This window comes from Nomascus leucogenys, chromosome 4 (assembly GCF_006542625.1).
Source record: "Nomascus leucogenys isolate Asia chromosome 4, Asia_NLE_v1, whole genome shotgun sequence".
Classification (NCBI taxonomy): domain Eukaryota; kingdom Metazoa; phylum Chordata; class Mammalia; order Primates; family Hylobatidae; genus Nomascus; species Nomascus leucogenys.
This window is the reverse complement of record NC_044384.1, coordinates 149,906,892-149,924,631: the sequence shown is the minus strand read 5'-3', so window position 1 is coordinate 149,924,631 and position 17,740 is coordinate 149,906,892. Positions and strand designations below refer to the sequence as shown.

Sequence of the window (17,740 nt, the reverse complement as noted above, 5' to 3'; positions counted from 1 at the left end):
CCTGTAGCGTGCACGGCCACCTCCATGTTTCTAGAAGGAAACTGAGGCACGGGGGCTGCAGCTCCTGGACCCACCTGGCCTTCTCGGCCTGCCTCTCTCCCTCCAGCCGCCCCACATTCTTTTTTCCTAATTGGAAAAAACTATTCACGCTGCTCCTCCAGGGCATTTCAACCTTCTAGAAAGATCCAACAAGATTCGAAACTGTTTATAAAGAGAAGATGCTTGTGCCGAATGCCGAGTGTGAGCGCGCAGTGATGCCCTAGAGCGCAGGCATCCCGGGGTTGGCGCCCAGCCGGGTGGAAATATGGCCGCAGGATGGAAATGCGGCGGCGGGGCTGCCCAGGCTCCTGTGGGACCCGCGCGGCGCGGGCACGCACATTCTCGGGGACGCGCATCCTCAGGCCACGCGAAAGCCTGAAGGCCCTAGCCAGCGTCCTCCCGTGAAGACCCGGACCGGCGTAGTCACCCGCCGCGCAGGCCTAAATCTCAGGTCTTCACTGTCATCTCCGGGCGATCGCAGGAATCTCGGGCACCGACCGCGCCCCTCCCTGCCCACCCGAGACCCACCGTGCGCCTCCCCGCCTCCCTCCCTGCCCACCCGAGACCCACCGTGCGCCTCCCCGCCTCCCTCCCTGCCCACCCGAGACCCACCCTGCGCCTCCCCGCCTCCCCGCCTCCCCGCTTCCACGCCGGGCACTCTGGACGCGCGCGCACGGAGGGGCGGTGCCTACTACGCAGGCGCACGCTGCGCGCGTCAGGACCGGGCAGCAACACTGCCACGCGGATCCGCGCCGGCCAATCAGCATGGCCAGGGGCGGGGCTTCCCTGCGGCGCGCCGGGAGGCGGCGGCCCACTTCCGGCAATAATCGCCTTGTCGCCGTCAGGTGCGGGCCCAGGTGGCGGGCGCGCCCGTTGTGCACTGGGGGCCGCGGGCGCGTCAGGTGAAGACTAGGGGCCGCAGGCGCACTAGGTAGGTACAGGGGCGCCGCAGGTGCGTTAGGTGAAAAGATAGGGCTCGCGGGCGCGTCAGGTGGGGACGACGGGCTACAGGCGAGTCAGGTGAAGACCGGGGGCGGCGGGCGCGTCAGGGGAAGACATGGGGTAGCGGGCGCCTCAGGTGGGGACGGGGCCTGTGGGAGGGTCCGGTGGGGACCGGGGGCGCGGGCGCGTCAGGTGGGGACGGGTTTGCCGCGTGCGCGTTTGGTGAGGTCTGGGTCCGCGGGCGCGACAGGTAGGGACGATGGGCCGCGGGCGCGTCAGGCGGGGTCTGGGGGGCGGCCGGCGGCTGTGGACGGTTCGGGGAGCTGCGGGCGAGTCAGGTGGGCACGGGGGCCGCCCACAGGTGCACCGCGTGTCCTCAGCCGCTTCCCCTGCCCACCTTCTGTGACCGTTCCCGCCCCCACCCTCCTGGGCCGTCTCGCAGGCCCTAGCTTGTGTCCGCCTCGCTGGGCAAGGTTGTTTCGGGGACTCCTCCTGCCCGCGTTTGCCCTCCGGGCCCAGCCCTTGCGTCTTCGCCGGTGGACACCTGCTGCATGTGACCTCGCATTCCTCCAGGCCACTCTGCCCCGTCTGCTGCTTACCTTAAGTTACTCTTTTTCCCTACTGCTGGTATGTGGCGCTGGCTCTGGCTGTCTCCTCCCTTAATTCCTTTCCATGCTTCTTTTCCTTGCAGCAGACTCTAATTTTGCATCCTTCCCCCCACAGTAAGCTCAATTTGACGTTTTTCTCAGTTCCACCTCTGTCCTTGGGCCTATTCAAACTCATTTTGAAGACTAAAGAATCTACAGAACCATTTCTTCCCTTGTGAAGCTGTCTCTTGCTGCCTCCAAATCCTTACCATCCGGCCCTAATCAATCAGAAAAGACGTTTACTCTTTCATATTCTGTTTTCTCCTCTTCTTTACATGTTTTCCTTTCCCATAAGGAATCTGTAATTATGTGTAAGTCCTTAGAGTAAATGTTATTTCTGACTCTCAGCCCTTAGTTTGCCATTTTATTGATGTCCTTTCTGGATCAAATTTGTCCACACTTACAAGCAAAACAAATGGGGAAACACATGTAGTCTTTTAAAATGGATTGGAGTATTCTTTCCTGTCTTGTTTTCCTTGTTTTAGTGCCTTTATATTTAGATTCATCATTACTTGAGATCATATTAGTGATATGTAATAGACGGTAAAAAAAAAAAAGTTAAAAAGCTTATAATTTAATGGCATTTGTTTTAGTAGGGTTTTCAGGAACTGCTATTATAAACATACTGGTTAGGAGCATGCATCCTGGAGTGAGACTCCATCATTTTGAATCCCAGCTCTACTGAACTCTGCCTCAGTGTCTTCATCTATAACATAGATAATTAAACTTCTAAAACAAGAATAATGTTTTCTACCTTGGAGGACAGTGTGAGAATTAAATGAGACAACATATGTAGATTGTTTAGTGTAATGCCTAGCCTGTAGTAAGCGCTAATAAATGTTTGCCATTATTATTGTTAAGAAAAAATATGCTTGTTGAAGGAAAGACCTTTTTTTTTGTTCTGAGTCTCTCATGCCAGGAGTTTCCACCAGCAAATGAACTTCATGAAGTCCTTTTCTACTGAAGTACACCACCCACGTGTCCTACCACATGAAATAGAAATTAAGGGAAGATTTAAAATAGTTAATCATTGTAGGCTGCCAGAAATAAGTTGGCATAAAATGTGCTTAAAATTTGCAAATTATACAAGCTACACCCTTTCAGTGCTTGCTCTTAAAAATTTAATAATTTTCAGGAGTAATTTCTGTTTTTTTTATATTTGCAAATTCCCAAAACAAAGGTAATTTTAATTAAAATAAGCGTATAAAGCTCTAGTAATTCACATTTTTTTAGCTGAACAAATACATTCCCATTAGAAGCCGTGGGTTGTCATCATTCTATAAAACTTTAGTAACATTGTTTTCTGATTTACAAACTCAGATGCCTCAGATTGGGAGTATTTTTGAAAACTTGAGATCCAGACCCCAGACCTTTTAAATTGCAACTTGTCTTTTTTTGTTGTTCTCGTTGTTGTTTTTAATCTGCATCCAGAGTTTGTGCTTTAGTTCATGAGCTGTATAGGTTATGCTTTAAGGTAAAACTTCATTGTGATCCAAAGAGCATACCCTAACAAATCCGTGAAGTACACACATCTTCAGAGAAACAAATCTTTTCCTCTGTGTTGAAAATAAGCCTTTCGGCATGGACTATTTTTTTATTTCCATGGCTGCATTTCACTTCTTTCAACCCTTACAAAATCAAACTTAGCAGCTGAGAAATTCATACCAAACTATTCGTTTCTCACTGAGTTGCCAAAGTGAATTATCTGTAGAGTTTAGGTAGGTGTAAAAGAATTGGTTATATTAATGGAAACACTAGGCAGGCTCTTTATGTAAATGTTATAAATATTGTGAAACTAGAAGATAAGTGTGTTAAATGATGAGTGGGCATAGTGTCTAAATAGATAAGTACAATGTTTGTGTGTCATCAAGTTTTAAAATATTTTGTTAGCTGAGGATACCGGGATGTACATAGGACAGTCATCCAGATAAGGTTCTGTTGGCAAGGTATTTGTTGCCTAGTTTTTTTCTGTCTCCATGTTTTTCATTTGATCTATCCTACAAGCCCTGGAAAATTATTATTCTCAAAACAACACTGCTCACACTGATCTGTTGCTGAAAAACGTTTAATTAGTGACAGAATAAAGTCTAAATACCTTTGATATTCTATGATCTGGCTTTAGTCTCTTTTCCCGCTTATGTACCAGTCCTCCGATAAACTTTCTCCATTTTATCCAATCTTTTCTGCTTATTTTTCTCAAATTGTGGCGCACATTTTGACCTTTATACTTATTCACCCACCATTCCCGTTCCCATGATTGATATTTTTTGCCTTGCCTCCCCATTCATTTAAGATCTAACCATGCATTAGGGCCAAGATCAAGTCCTAGTTTCTTGTCAGAGCTTTCCCAGCTGATTTGCTTTCTGCTCAGATTTGCTTTAGTTATTCTCTCTTTAGCACAAGTTAGAAGATTGGGGACATATGTGTATGTATGTATACATGCACACGCACGTATCTACATGTAAACACACTTTATTATATTACATTTGTATGGAATTTGTGTGTGTTTTGCTTTTGTTCTTTTTTAGTTCCTTAGCTAAATTGCACACTTTTGAGGGCAGGAACACCTAGCATAATAACATGTAGTTGGTGCTCAAGTGTTTGTCATTGAAGTAATCCTGTATTTGGTCTGTTAGCAGTATTTTTCAAGATTATCCACTTGATTTTTTTTTTAAACATAGATTTCTGAATCCACAGTTTGAAGTTGATATTGAGAGATAATTTGATAATTATCAGAGATGTTCCTAGCAGCCATTTTCTGTTGTATGTGTTTTATGAGACTCAAGGTGCCACTTCAAACAGTCATCTGCTACTTCATGGTCTTTGCCGCCTTTGGTGGGAATGTTCTTGACAATCATAAAATCAGTTGTATGCTATTAGAGACAGTTTTAGGTAACTCTAGATCGACTGAACATGGGCATTGAGTTTTGCATTTTAGGAGGTTCAGTAGTTGTGAATCAGGTCTGTGAGACAAAATTTATCAAAATTGTGCTGAAATTGAAGGAACAAAGTATTTTCTGAAGCAAGAATTTAAATTAATCATTATGTGACTGAAAAAGATATGTTCTGACTATAAGTCAGTTTAGCAAGGTTTGAGATTTTCTTCGTGTAAAGAATAATTATTTCATCATGCATTTCCTACACCAGTCAAGAATTAGGCATTTGTGGTTGATCCAGGAATATTGTTGAAGTCTATGTAATTTCCTTCCTTTTTTTTTTCTGTATCTTCTAGGATTGTATTAAGTGCCCATTTAATAGCTTCTTTTTTGTTAATTATACTAAGTATAGTTGGGAGGTGGTATTTGGAGATGTTCATCTCATTTATTCTCCATGGTGTAAATATTCTACATTATTATCTATGATATAAATATTCTACATTATAAAATACTCTTAAGTCTGTTCGGGTCATGAAATTAAAGTAACACATTACAGAAACCACTTTTGCTTGAGTAATTCAGCTACCTCTCTGTAGCTAAATTCAACGTATATTTTCAACTCTTACCATGCTTGCCTTTTTTATAACATTTTCGTCTCTGTCAATCATTTCTTTCTTGAAATACATTTTTCTCCTGACTTCCTACTTCTCCCTCTACCTTTTTGGCTCTTCCTTTTCAGTTTTTCTTCTTGGCTTATATCTGCTGGTCCCTTAAATGGTGATGTTTCTTAGGGTTTTTTTCTTGGCTCTGTTGATTTCCCTCTTTACATATTCTGTGATATTATTTGTGTGGTTTTGATTAGTATCTAAATGCTCGTGATTTTCCTCTTTCTCTCCAGTCTAACTCTCTTCTGAACCATGGATCTATATATTTATTTATTCAGTAAATAAATACTTGCTGGGCTCCTGTTGTTTTCCTGGCATTGTTCAAGGTAATGGAATACAGACCTGAACAAGACATTGCATTTTCTTGGAAGAAAACAGATGATAAACATGCTAATCATTTCAGACAGCCCTTACAACTATGAAGGCACTAGATAATGGCTTAGACTGGTAGGGGTGGGGTTGAGACAGCAGAAGGGTGCTGTTTGGACAGGGAGTCAGGGTGCCTTTCTGGGATGTGACTTTTTGAATCAGCAGTGTAAACATCTGAGGTGGTTTTAGCCTCATGCACAGTCTCACAGTGTATGAGAATCACCTGTGGACCTTTAAAAACTACTGAAACTTGGCCTTCACCCCCAGATATTCATATTTAACTGTACTAAGATGGGACTAAGCGCTTGAATGTTTAAAAAGCTTCCTGTGATGTTAATGCACAGCAGTAGTTGAAAAGCACTGATCAAGAGGAGCAGAAATCAAGTCAATGGGAAGAACTAGCATTTGAAGTCTCACTCTTATCAAATTGTGTGCTTCCTGAAGTTAATCATGAAGTTGCATCATTTTTTAAGTCATAATTTTTATACCTGGAGTCTAGTATTTCAAACTGAACAGGCATGTCCAAAGCTGAAATTAATATCCCTTATCTCTCCTTTCCTAGTAAAACCTTGCTGTTCCTTCTGTATGTCTTATCCCAGAACCAGGGGCTACAAAACAAAATCTAGGTAACTTCCTTGATTTCCTCCTCACATTTCCAGCCAGTATTGAAGTACTGTTTGACTCTGTCTCCTAAATGTTTCTGCAGTCTCTGCTCTTCTGTTTCGTTTGCCCCTGTACACTCTCACCTTTTAAAGGCCAACATTCAGACGCCTCCAGTCGCAACTACTTTCCTCCCGGTGACCATCACCCCATACCTTCTCTCAGTGTGATACTGAGTTCTTTGTAAACCACAAATCTAACTGAGTCACTTACCTGCGTACGTCCCTTTTTTGGCCCCTCATTGCCCTCAGAATAGCGTCCTGCTCCTCTGACTTGATCCAGCCTTAAATGACTTCTCCATCCTTAATTCGGGCCCACTCTGATCTACTGTAAGCTTCAACCAAACTGAACTACTTAGAGTTGCTGAACGTGAATACATTTCATTTTCGGTTGTTCCTGACTTCTGGCAAAGAGAGAATACTTGTTTGGGCTACTATTCCCTATTCCACACTCCCTGACCCTGCTTGTTTTTCAGGTATGAGCTTGAATGTCGCCTCTAGTAAAGCTTTCATGGCATATGCAGTATTAGGCCAGTAAAACCACCTTTACTTACCCCGTTTTATCACTTTAGTACAATCAAATTAGTATGTTATTGTCAGTGTCACTCATGTCCAGCCAACATTTAATTAATGAGCAGACATTTAAATGTTAAGAACTTTAATCTTTAAATTTAATGAATAAATGTTCTAAGTGAAAAGAAACTTTTATGAATTATATATACTTTTTAACATAAATTAACTTTTTCATAGGAGAACTATGCCATTTTTGGGTCAGGACTGGAGATCTCCTGGATGGAGTTGGATTAAGACAGAAGATGGCTGGAAGAGATGTGAATCCTGTAGTCAGAAACTTGAAAGAGAGAATAACCATTGTAACATCAGTCACAGCATGTAAGTTACAGCTGAGCAGAACCATGCCATTTGCCAGTTTAGCATGTATGGCCTTAGCTATTTTTCAAGTCCCTGCAAAGCTCCATCACTTTGGAGACTTGCCCATCCAGAAGGCTGGTGTGAAGAAACAAGTAATTTAGCTAGAAAATGAGGCTAGTAGATTGCCTAATATTCATACATAGATGCTTTTTTCTTTTTTTTAATTTAAAACATTTAATCCTCACAATAATCGAGAGAGAGGTATTATTATTAATCCCACATTATAGCTGAGGAACCTGAGGAAGTTAAAATACACAGTTTTGGTGGCATATATCAGAGATGTAATTATAGTGGCTTACACAAGACGAATCAGTTTTTCTCCCTTGAAAGCCTGAGTTGGCGTGATGACTTTGCTCGTAACATTGTCAAGGGGCCAAGCACAGTCTGTCTTGTTGCTCTGCCATCCCAAGAGTGCGGCCTTAGCTGTGTGGTCCAAAACGGGGTATTACCTGCCATGTTTGCGCTCAGGCCAAAGGGTAGGTGAGGTTGGTGAGATACAACCTGTGTTTCAGTGGCACAGCCCAAAAGTTACATGCATCGCGTTGCCCACACCTTGTTGGCTAGAGCACTAGTGCAAGGGAGGCTGGGGATTGTGGCCCAGCCATCTGTCCAGATAAAAACCAGAGACAGCATGAGCACAGAACCCGAGTAGGTGGCTATCGTATGATGACTACAGTGTCTACCACAGTGGTGTTTGAGAATTTGGAGGGGGCTAGGAAGGTCTTGAGATAGCCTCCTCTAGAATGTCATGGGTCTAGTCATTTACTGTATATTATTTTACATTTGTGTAATTATCAACTGTGTGCTTGATGGGCCATATCTTTTTCTGACAGAAGTTTAGTAACTTTAGACCAGAGACTGGTTTTTGCAGTATTTGAAGCAGAAATTAATTTGCTATTTTAGTTACAGTGAGGATAACACATAATATTTGTTAAACTTATGCTGTAGCGGTTCTCTGCCACACTAAGATGTATTTAGTGTTGATAGCTGTAAAATTTATTTAAAGCTTGTAATTACGCTGTTGATACTGCATAACGTTATACAGTTAACGAATTTTCTAGGTCGTTTTTACTATCTTATAATTTTTATGGCATTTTTTTTTTTAATTTAAAGATAGTTGGCTCTATCTAGAAATGTTAGATGTCTCACATTTACTCCCAATAGCCACTATTAAATGTGCATTTTAGGATGGGGAGATATGTTACAGAATGTCAATTAAAAAAAAGCTGTAATGCTTGAAGTACGGTGTTACTGCTGCATCTGCGGTGAGGAATTTGTGGGAATTTGTTTTTTTTCCCTTATGTATTCTTCTCCCCATCATCTCAAACACATTTTAAATGTCTGAGAATTGGTTTTTTTTCCACTGCACACATAGAATTAGAGAATACAGTCGAGATATGTTTTCTTTGCATAACTTGCTACCCCTCTGTCTGCCTTTCCCCTTCCGCCAAACTTAACTATAGATCCACCCCTTTGAACCAATGGCTGCTAACACAGGCATCCCTGCGCAGAAAGGTTTTATGACAGCAACCCTGGCTGCCGTCTGTGGGGCACAGTGAGCGAGAACTAGTCAGCACCACCTTTTACCCCACCTAGTTGCTTTGCAGTACTGGGCTCCCCCTGCCCCTTCCTACTCTGCCATTTTGTTCATCTTCCTCTGACTTCTGTCCGTTCCTACCAAAATGCAAATCCAAACCTGTGGGTAGAGGCTGTTGGTGACCTAAAACTGCAGCAGATGTTTAATATATCCTTTATCTGGAAGGAAAAACCATTTAACTTTGAACCTAAAATTGATTTTAAAAAGATAAGACCATATGTAATCACCATTTAAAATCGCTGTATAAATGTCCTTCTCTTTCCCCCATATGTCTTTGAGAAACAGTACTACCAATTCTTTGATTTAAGGTGGGCTTTCTAAACTTAGAAAAAGAACTATAGTAAAAATAATTTAGGTAATCAAGATTCTACTTAACTTTGTTAATTTTCTTTTTTTGTGAATGTGCGTGAAAATAGAAGGCCTTTAGTATCCTTCTGCTTACTTTTCAACTCATTTTAGTATTAAAAGTTTAGAGAACATAGGCAAGAAATTAAGCAATTCAACATGGTTGATCTCGGGGCAGCCAGCCAGTTCATACTCTGAATCTTTGATTAAACTGCTCTTTCAAGCAACATTCATGATATTACTGAGGTTTAAACATAGTTTGATGGACAGAGGATTCATCTTAACCCTTACCTAAGGAAGCCTTTTATTAGGCTGTTGATTCAGAATAGAATGCAGGTGAGCTGGGGTCCAGATTGAAGAGAGGACAGCCAGTTAAGGGTTTCAGTAGACACGTGAGAAATGTTGAGTGCTGCCTATGGTGATGTCTGCACAGCTGGACACAGGGTCAGGATCAGTAAAAGAGTGAGTCAGAGATTGATTGGACTAGCCAAAAGGGTGGCCCTGAGAAGGACTCTAAGGGTTCAGCTGGGGAAGTGGTATAAGTAAATAATCTGGGTGGGTCTTCTCTCCAGCATAGTGTTTCTGCCACTCAGTATTATGTTTGATGACAGAAATTGTATGATTCCTATAAAGGAAAGATATTGAAGAAGGGTGTCTAAATACTATATATCTTTAAGAATTTCTAACTTTTTCCATCAGATTTCAGTGTTATTATGGGCACTGTAATTGCCTATAGTTATTTCAGTATAACTATAGGCACTGTTGAGGAAATATAAGAAGTTGTTCCTTGTCTTTTATGAAGTTGACATTTGACAAGGGAGTGTGTAGTCAAACATAACGCATTCAGCTCAGTCTAGGCAGAGATGCTTCTGGGTTCTTTGCATTGGATTTTCTGAATTTTTTTTATTGCATTATTTTTATACCTCATAAAACATATTTTCTATTCAAATTTGAATGTCTTAACACTTATTTTGGTAATTTGGTTCTCAGTGGGCTTAGCAATGGGGGCCAGCATAATTCAAGGTTATACCAAAATTATCTTCAACTCTAGTAGTTCTCGGGATATCCCAAGATAATGGAATTCTGTAAAAGGCATTTTTAAATTGTGCACCCCCCACGGAAACAAGATAGAAGAAGCTACATTTTTGGTTCCCTTATGAGAATGTGAACATAGTCTCTGGTTACCATGAGGGATAGAGAATTCAGGGGATCCTTCTAGCCGTTGAAGTATGTACTGGACTCAAAAGCCACTGTACCTTGGAAAGGGGACATCCTGTATCCATTTAAGTAAATATCCTTGTTAGCACATTGGCATTTTCCCCTTAGGATCTTTAGAGTATTGTTACAGGTTTCAGCAAAAATCCAGATGGGCTTCCTGATATTCCTTCTTTAGTGACTGGAAAGAAAAAGAAAATTCATTTCAGTGTCAGACTCAGCACTAACTGTTTCAAGCAGTATTTGTTAGTGCTTCTTAAATTAATGATTTTCTCTGTATTGTAAACTCTTTTCTCTGACTTTAATATTATCTCTTCCCCAAATTTGTGGGTTTTGTCAATTATAAGGCAACATGTGCTCTTTGTAAATGAAAGACAACAAAAAATTAACGCAGTCATGAAGCATAGAACGTGAAGGGTGAAGTTCCCCTTTTCTAGCTCAGATCCTGCTCTGCACAGTCACATCCTGCATTGTCATGCTCACCAGATGTTGGAGTCTGCAAAGAATTGCGGTCATTTTCTCCGCCCCAGTCCCTGCTGTTGCCTGGTGGTTTCAGTGTACACCTGTGGGACTCACAGCCTCTGGCCTTAGTACTGTCCTCTTTGTTCCTAGGATCTCCTTCTCTCCTGTCATCTTCTCTGTCTCAGCTACCCACTCCCATGGTCCAAACCCATGAATTCGGGCATCGCAGTCTTTAAGCATAATCTTCTCACCTTCCAGATTTCCTGACTACCGCCTCAATCGTTGCCTTATTTTTTCTATCCTATTAACCTTCTTTTTGTCATGTCTCCTTTTGTCCAGCTTATATTCCATGATCCGTTGTTTCAGTAACACTCTTGCCAATACCCTAAACTCCATCCCAGTCTTTTTTTAAAAAACACACTCAAATGGCATATTCCCAACCCTAAATGTACCAACACATGAGCAGGTAAGAAATATAAGAAAGAAGATTCACACCAGAGAACACAGTGGGGACATCATCAGTTCACTCACTTGCTTTCTTCTGAGTTTATTCTCTCATTGCTTGCTCCTCCTTGTTCACCCACTCATTTATTTGCCCTTTTCAGTTGCTCACTCATTTATTCTTCCACTCATTCTGTAAACTGATGTTTCTTGGTCATCTGCTGTGTGCCTGAAGGGCCCCCACGTGGCCCACAGCCCCACTGTGTTTGCTTGGTTGGCCTGCTCTACTCCTCTTTGTGTTATCAATGTTTCAAACTCCTTCACTCTCCTCTGATGTTTGGCTGTCTACATACCTCCTTCCCCATCTTTTCAAAACAACCATATGTCTTGTGTCACCAGGAAATCCGGAGCCATCAGACTTTTTCTCAGAACCTCACGTTGATTTAAAATTTTCATCTTTATTAACTTTATCCTGAATCTTTATTTTTTGTCCAGAACACCTGAGATATTCTGAACAGAGGCTCATTTTTGTTACTTATCTCACAGGGAACAGTAAGTGTGTTGCCCTTTGCCTGTTGATTACCCCCAGGGGTAGAGTCATAGGGATTTTTCCTACGTGAGTGGTAGTGGCTTTTCTCTGCCCTTGATGGGAAGGACACAGCTTTCCCCACCCCTCCAGAAAGGGTTTCCTTGGAAATGGAATGGGCTGGAGTCAAGCCTCTACTCCTTTGTTGGATAGATAAAATCTACCCAGGAGCCAGACTTAGAGATGTCTCTGGTCTTATTATTACACATACTGTTACACCTGTTTAGTCCACAATATATTAAGGATTTACTATGTGCTATGGTGTCAGGATACAGCAATAAATGAAACCTGACAACCCATGTCTGATGGAGCTTGCATTCTGGTGAAACAGGCAGTGGACAAGATGAATTCTGCAGTGTAGGAAGTGTGATAGTATGTGGGAGATAAGAAATGCTAAGGATGGGTGGTGTTAGAGGAAGATCTACAGAGAGTGGCCTCTAAGAAGGCATCTGTGGAAGGAAACCTTAGGCAATGAGAGCAGGATGAATGGATGTCTGAGGGCAGGGCCTCCCCAGCAGGGAAAGAAAAAGTGCAGAGGCCTCAAGGCAGGAGTACATCATCTGGCATATTCAGGGACAGCAGGGTTCCAGCATGGGTAAGGGGAGCCCGGAAGCAGGGCCGGTAGGAGACAAGATCCCAGCCTGACTGGGTCCCAGCTGTGAAGTACCTGTTGTCATAGTAAGGACTTGGGCTTTTCTGAGTGAAGTAGGGAGACAGGGTTTTGAGCAGGGGAGTGATTTGTTCAGGCCTACGCTTTAACAGGATTATTCTGGCTACTGTGTTAAAAACAGACTTCCAAGAGGCAGGACAGAAGCAAGTGGACCAGTTCTCAAGAGGCTTGGGTTAACCCCCACGGGAAATGATCATGGCTTGGGGAGAAAGGAGGTGGTAGATGAGGAAGGGCTCAAATCCTGGGTGTATTCTGCAGGTAGAACTGACACTTGGAATGTGTATGGTGCAGTAAGAGGGTCAGGGGGTGAGATTAAGACTTTGGCCTCAGCAGCTGGAAGGTAGAGTTCCATTAACTGAAATAACATCTAAATCCACATTGTCTTGTGGGTTTAGGGTCCCTGGGTCTGTGCCTAGGAACAGAACCACAGTGTCACAGGTCATGCACCTCTTTCCTTTTCCAGTGAAATGGTGTCACCATGTTCTTCTAATGCGTTGCATGTTCATCCTTTTCCTCCACTTGTATTTCCTGGAAGTTGTTCCATGTCAGTGCGTGTTGAGTTCCTCATTCATTGTACTGATGGCATTTCATTGTTTAGGTATACCATAACTTATTTCTCCAAGCTTCCAGTGACATCATTTTTGCTATTTCTCACTTTTCATTATTTCTAGTGGTATAGCATGGGTCATCTGTGAACATCTCTTTGCATACTTGTGTGAATATTTATGAAATTTAAGTTCCTAATAGAATTGTATATTTACAATTCTACTATTGCCACATTACCTTCTGTGATTTTGCACCAGTTTATACTCTGAATAGTAGTGTACACAGATTGCCATTACTTCACACTTCACGCAGGATGTGTTTCTGTCAGTGCAGGTTACACACTGCACAAGGGGAGGATTTCATCATGAGGGAATAATGGCTGAAATGCATCTGTGTGTCTGGTGTAGGCTGCATGTGTGTCTTCATCTAAAGGTGCTGTCTGCTCCCATGCCATCTGCGTTTTGGGGACAGTGCACAAGGTGTTTACAGCAGCCTTGTCTTTGTAATTACTTTAACTAGTTTGGTCGGCGAAAAACGTTAGACATTTTAATTTTATTTCTTTTCCTTTCCCTTTCCTTTCCTTTCTTTTGTTCATTCGTTTGTTCTTTTTTTTTTTTTTTTTTTTTTTTAGATGGAGTCTTGCTCTGTCACTCAGGCTGGAGTGCAATGGCGTGATTTTGGCTCACTGCAACCTCTGCCTCCTGGGTTCAAGCAGTTCTCCTGCCTCAGGCTCCTGAGTAGCTAGGACTACAGGCACCCACCACCACACCTGGCTAATTTTTGTATTTTTAGTAGAAACAGGGTTTCACCATGTTGACCAGAATGGTCATGATCTCCTGACCTCAGCCTCCCACCTCAGCCTCCCAAAGTGCTGGGATTACAGGCGTGAGTCACCGTGCTTGGCCTATTTCTTTATTAAGTAAGAGAACTCTTTTAAAAGAAATTATATTTCCCCTGTTTACACTTAACAAAAAACTAAAAAGATAAGAATAGTTAATTTACAAAACACTAGGATGCACAGTGCAACAACAGGAGAAAGCAAAGTTTTTTCAACCAACATAGTTCAATTGGGAAGGGAAAGATTTTTCAACTGGATAAACATGCAAGGAAAAATGAACCTCTATTACTAACTCTTACTGTGGACACAGCATTAATTTTAGATGGATTGTAGAATGAACTGTAAAAGCTAAAACTGTAAAGTTTTAAGAAGAAAACAATATTTTCACAATGTAAGGTAGGCAGATTTCTTACCACGCAAAAACCACAAACTGTGAAAGAAGAAAAAGATGAACTTCTCCATATTAAAAACTTATATCTAAAGTCGTCATTAGAAAGGCAGAGCAACGGCTGGGCGTGGTGGCTCAGGCCTGTAATCCCAACACTTTGGGAGGCCAAGGCGGGTGGATCACCTGAGGTCAGGAGTTTGAGACCAGCCCGGGCAACATGGTGAAACCCCGTCTCTACTAAAAATACAAAAAAAAAAAAAAAAAATTAGCCGGGCGTGGTGACAGGTGCCTGTAATCCCAGCTACTCAGGAAGCTGAGTCAGGAGACTCGCTTGAACCTGGGAGGCGGAGGTTGCAGTGAGCAGAGATCCTGTCATTGCACTCCAGCCTGGGTAACAAGAGCAAAACTCCATCTCAAAAAGGAAAAAGAGCAAGATTTACTATAAAATATAAAATCATCACAATCAAGAGAGTGGTATGTGGTATTGGTGAAAAGATAGATACACAGGTCAGTGGAATAGAATAGAGGACCCCAGATAAGTCCATACAAATATGGTTGGTTTATTTTTGACTGGTGTAAAGGCACCTCTTAATATATTCCATGGAGAAAGTGTAATCTTGTCAACAAATGGTGCTTTTCACTAGATGTGTATATGCAAAAATAAATAAATAACCTATACAGCTCACATTTTATACAAAAATGAACTCAAAATGGATCATATACCTAAATGTAGAATGTAAAACTGTAGAATTTATGGAAGAAACCCAAAGGAAAGTCTGCATGGTGTTGGGCAGAGTTTTTAGACATGATACCAAAAGCACAATCCATAAAAGGAAAAATCTATAATTTGCATTTTATCAAAATTTTAAAATTCTACTCTCAGAGAAAACATTTGTAAGTCACATATCTGACAAAGGGTTAGTATCCAGAATACATAAAGAACGCTTACAACTCAACAATAAAAAAGAACCCAGTAAAAAATTGGGCAATAGTTTTGGTGAACCTGTACTTCACCGAACAACTCTCATGGATTGCAGAGAAGCCCATGCAATTAAGCAGAGAAAAATAAGCATGTGATGCCCAACATAATTTATTGTTAGGGAAACAAATGCAAGCAATCCGGAAGGTAAACACTGCAGCTAGCCTGAGGCCACAGTACCATTTGGGGCAAGCAGCTGACCAGCTAGAGGTATAACAGTATGTTCTGGGGAATGAGACTGCCACAGTGGGCGTAGGTGATTTGGAAGGCTGTGCACCTTCCTCATAAGGTACCAGCACAGGCCTACATCAGGAGCTAAGATGAAAGAACAATCACGAAGCATCCCAGTGCTGGCAAGGGCAGTGCCAAGTGCTAGCAGGAATATGCTCTCCAACCCTGCTACTGGGAATGCAGAATGGCACAGCCACTCTGGAAAACAGTGTGGCAGCTTCTTACTATGTTACACTGCCGTAGGACCTGGCAGTCTCACTCCTAGGTGTTTACCCAAGGTGAGTGAAAATTCATGCTCACACAAAACCTGCATGTGACTGTTAATAGAGTTTTATTCAGTATTTGCCAACACTGAAACTCAGATGTCCTTCAACTGGTGAATAAATAAACATTGTGGTAACATCTCTACAGCAGAATACCGCTCAAAAGTCAAAAGGAACAAACTATTGATTCGCACAGCATGGATGAATCTTAAATTCGTTTTGCTTAGTGAAAGAAACCAAACTTAAAAGGCCTACATACTGTATGATCCTATTTAAAGGATGGTTTAGAAAAAGCACAACCATAATGAAGAAGAACAAATCAGTGGTTGCCAGGGGTTAAGAGTTGTGGAAAAGGAGTTGATTACAAAGAGAGTGAGAGGCAGTTTGGGGAGTGATGGCACTGTGTTAGATTTGACTGTGCACCTGTCAAAACCCATTGAACTATGCACCACAAAATTTCACTAAAATCAACAAAAATGTTTGTGTGTTACTGGGGGGAGTGCCCAAATGACACAAACTGTGACAGATGAATCAAATGGTATTACAGACTTATCCCATAATCCAGGGGTCCCCAACCCCTAGGCCACGGATCGGTACCAGTCCATAGCCTGTTAAGGAACTGGGCTACAGAGCAGGAGGTGAGCAGAGGGCAGGCAAGCATTACTGCCTGAGCTCTGCATCCTGTCAGGTCAGCAACAGCATTAGATTCTGATAGGAGCATGAACCCTATTGTGAACTGTGCATGTGAAAGATCTAGGTTGCTCACTCACTCCTCATGAGACTCTAACTAATGCCTGATGATCTAGGGTGGCACAGTTTCATCCTGAAACCATCCCCCCACCCCGCCCCAGTCTGTGGAAAAACTGTCTTCTAAGAAATTCGTCCTTGGTGCCAAAACGGTTAGGGAATGCCGCCATAACCATAGTGAAATGGATGTGGAATTGGCTGACGTATCAGTAACTTTGGAAAACAGTGTTTTGACAGGACGCTGTAAGGCTAAAGAGAAAACCTCTAGGTAGTGCACTTCTTTCTCATAGGGGCATGGGTTAGCAATCTCAAAACTGTACGTATTCTAGGAAGAAGTTACAAATAAGGAAGGATGGCGCTGGAGTTATCCTGTGGTTCTGGATCAGGGTTGGAGGTGTCAGCATGAACTAGGGCTGTTGGTTTTTTCAGAGAGAGAGAAATATGGGTCTATGCATGTGTGAGTTAGTATAACACATCTGTTTCCTAAATCTGTCGACAGAGGGCTTTAGAGCAGTGACACCTGCATCAGTGACCAGAGCCAGCCTGAGATGGTGGATCCTAAGGGCTCCTCAGGGAAGGGGTTGGTTCCAGGGCTGGGGTAGGGCAAATGAAAGGTGAGTGATGGGAGCCTGTCAGATGTCAGAAGGGTCGATGTCCGTCAAAAAGTGCTCCATTGGCCAAAGCTGGAGCAGTTCGAGCCACAGGATAGACAACAGTAGTAATGGATTATAAACTAAAAAAGAAAAGAAATAGCCATCCATTTAGGCTGATATCAATACATAAATGAAGGCATAAGTGAGGGATAAGGAACAGTTCTTCCTTGTAGAATTCCAGTTAATAAATGTAGAAGAAATAAGGGAAATAGAAAATCACCATGATAATTGTTATAAGCACAGTCCCTTGACAGATGCAGCAAGGTGAAATCTAACAGGTGAAAGAATTAGGAGAAATAGAATATCTGCCAAGTCTCCTCCCAAATAGCTATACATTATGAAGGGAACAAAACTTTACAGTGGAGAAACCTTGCAGACACTGCCCCAACCAAGAGCTCAAAGGTGGCATCATATTGGCAGCGGGTACCTGTGGTGTGGTGCTGTGTGAATGGCACATCATCTGTGGTGGTTTTCCCTAAGCTGAATCAGGAGAAAACAGCAGACAAACCCATTCTGAAGGACATTCTACAAAATAATTGACTAGTACTCTTCAAGGTGATGAGAGGAGACTACAAGCTCTTCTGGCATGGGGGGCCATGGAAGTGTGTCAGCTAAGCACAGTGTGGATCCTGGACTGGGCCCAGCAGCAGAC

At 42.5% G+C, this 17,740-nt stretch overlaps 1 protein-coding gene across 2 annotated transcripts in view; it reads left to right on the top strand.

Moving 5' to 3' along the window:
* The first annotated feature begins 712 nt into the window (after positions 1–712).
* Positions 713–17,740, top strand: part of FBXO25 (F-box protein 25) — a 65,378-nt gene continuing 48,350 nt past the window's right edge. The window contains exons 1-2 of one of the 2 annotated variants that reach the window (XM_030812427.1): positions 713–970; positions 6,948–7,088. In XM_030812427.1, coding sequence (XP_030668287.1) covers positions 6,955–7,088 — 134 coding nt within the window. In that variant the 5' untranslated portion in view covers positions 713–970; positions 6,948–6,954. The remainder of the gene's footprint in view (positions 971–6,947; positions 7,089–17,740) is intronic. The other variant, XM_030812426.1, reaches the window with a different exon arrangement.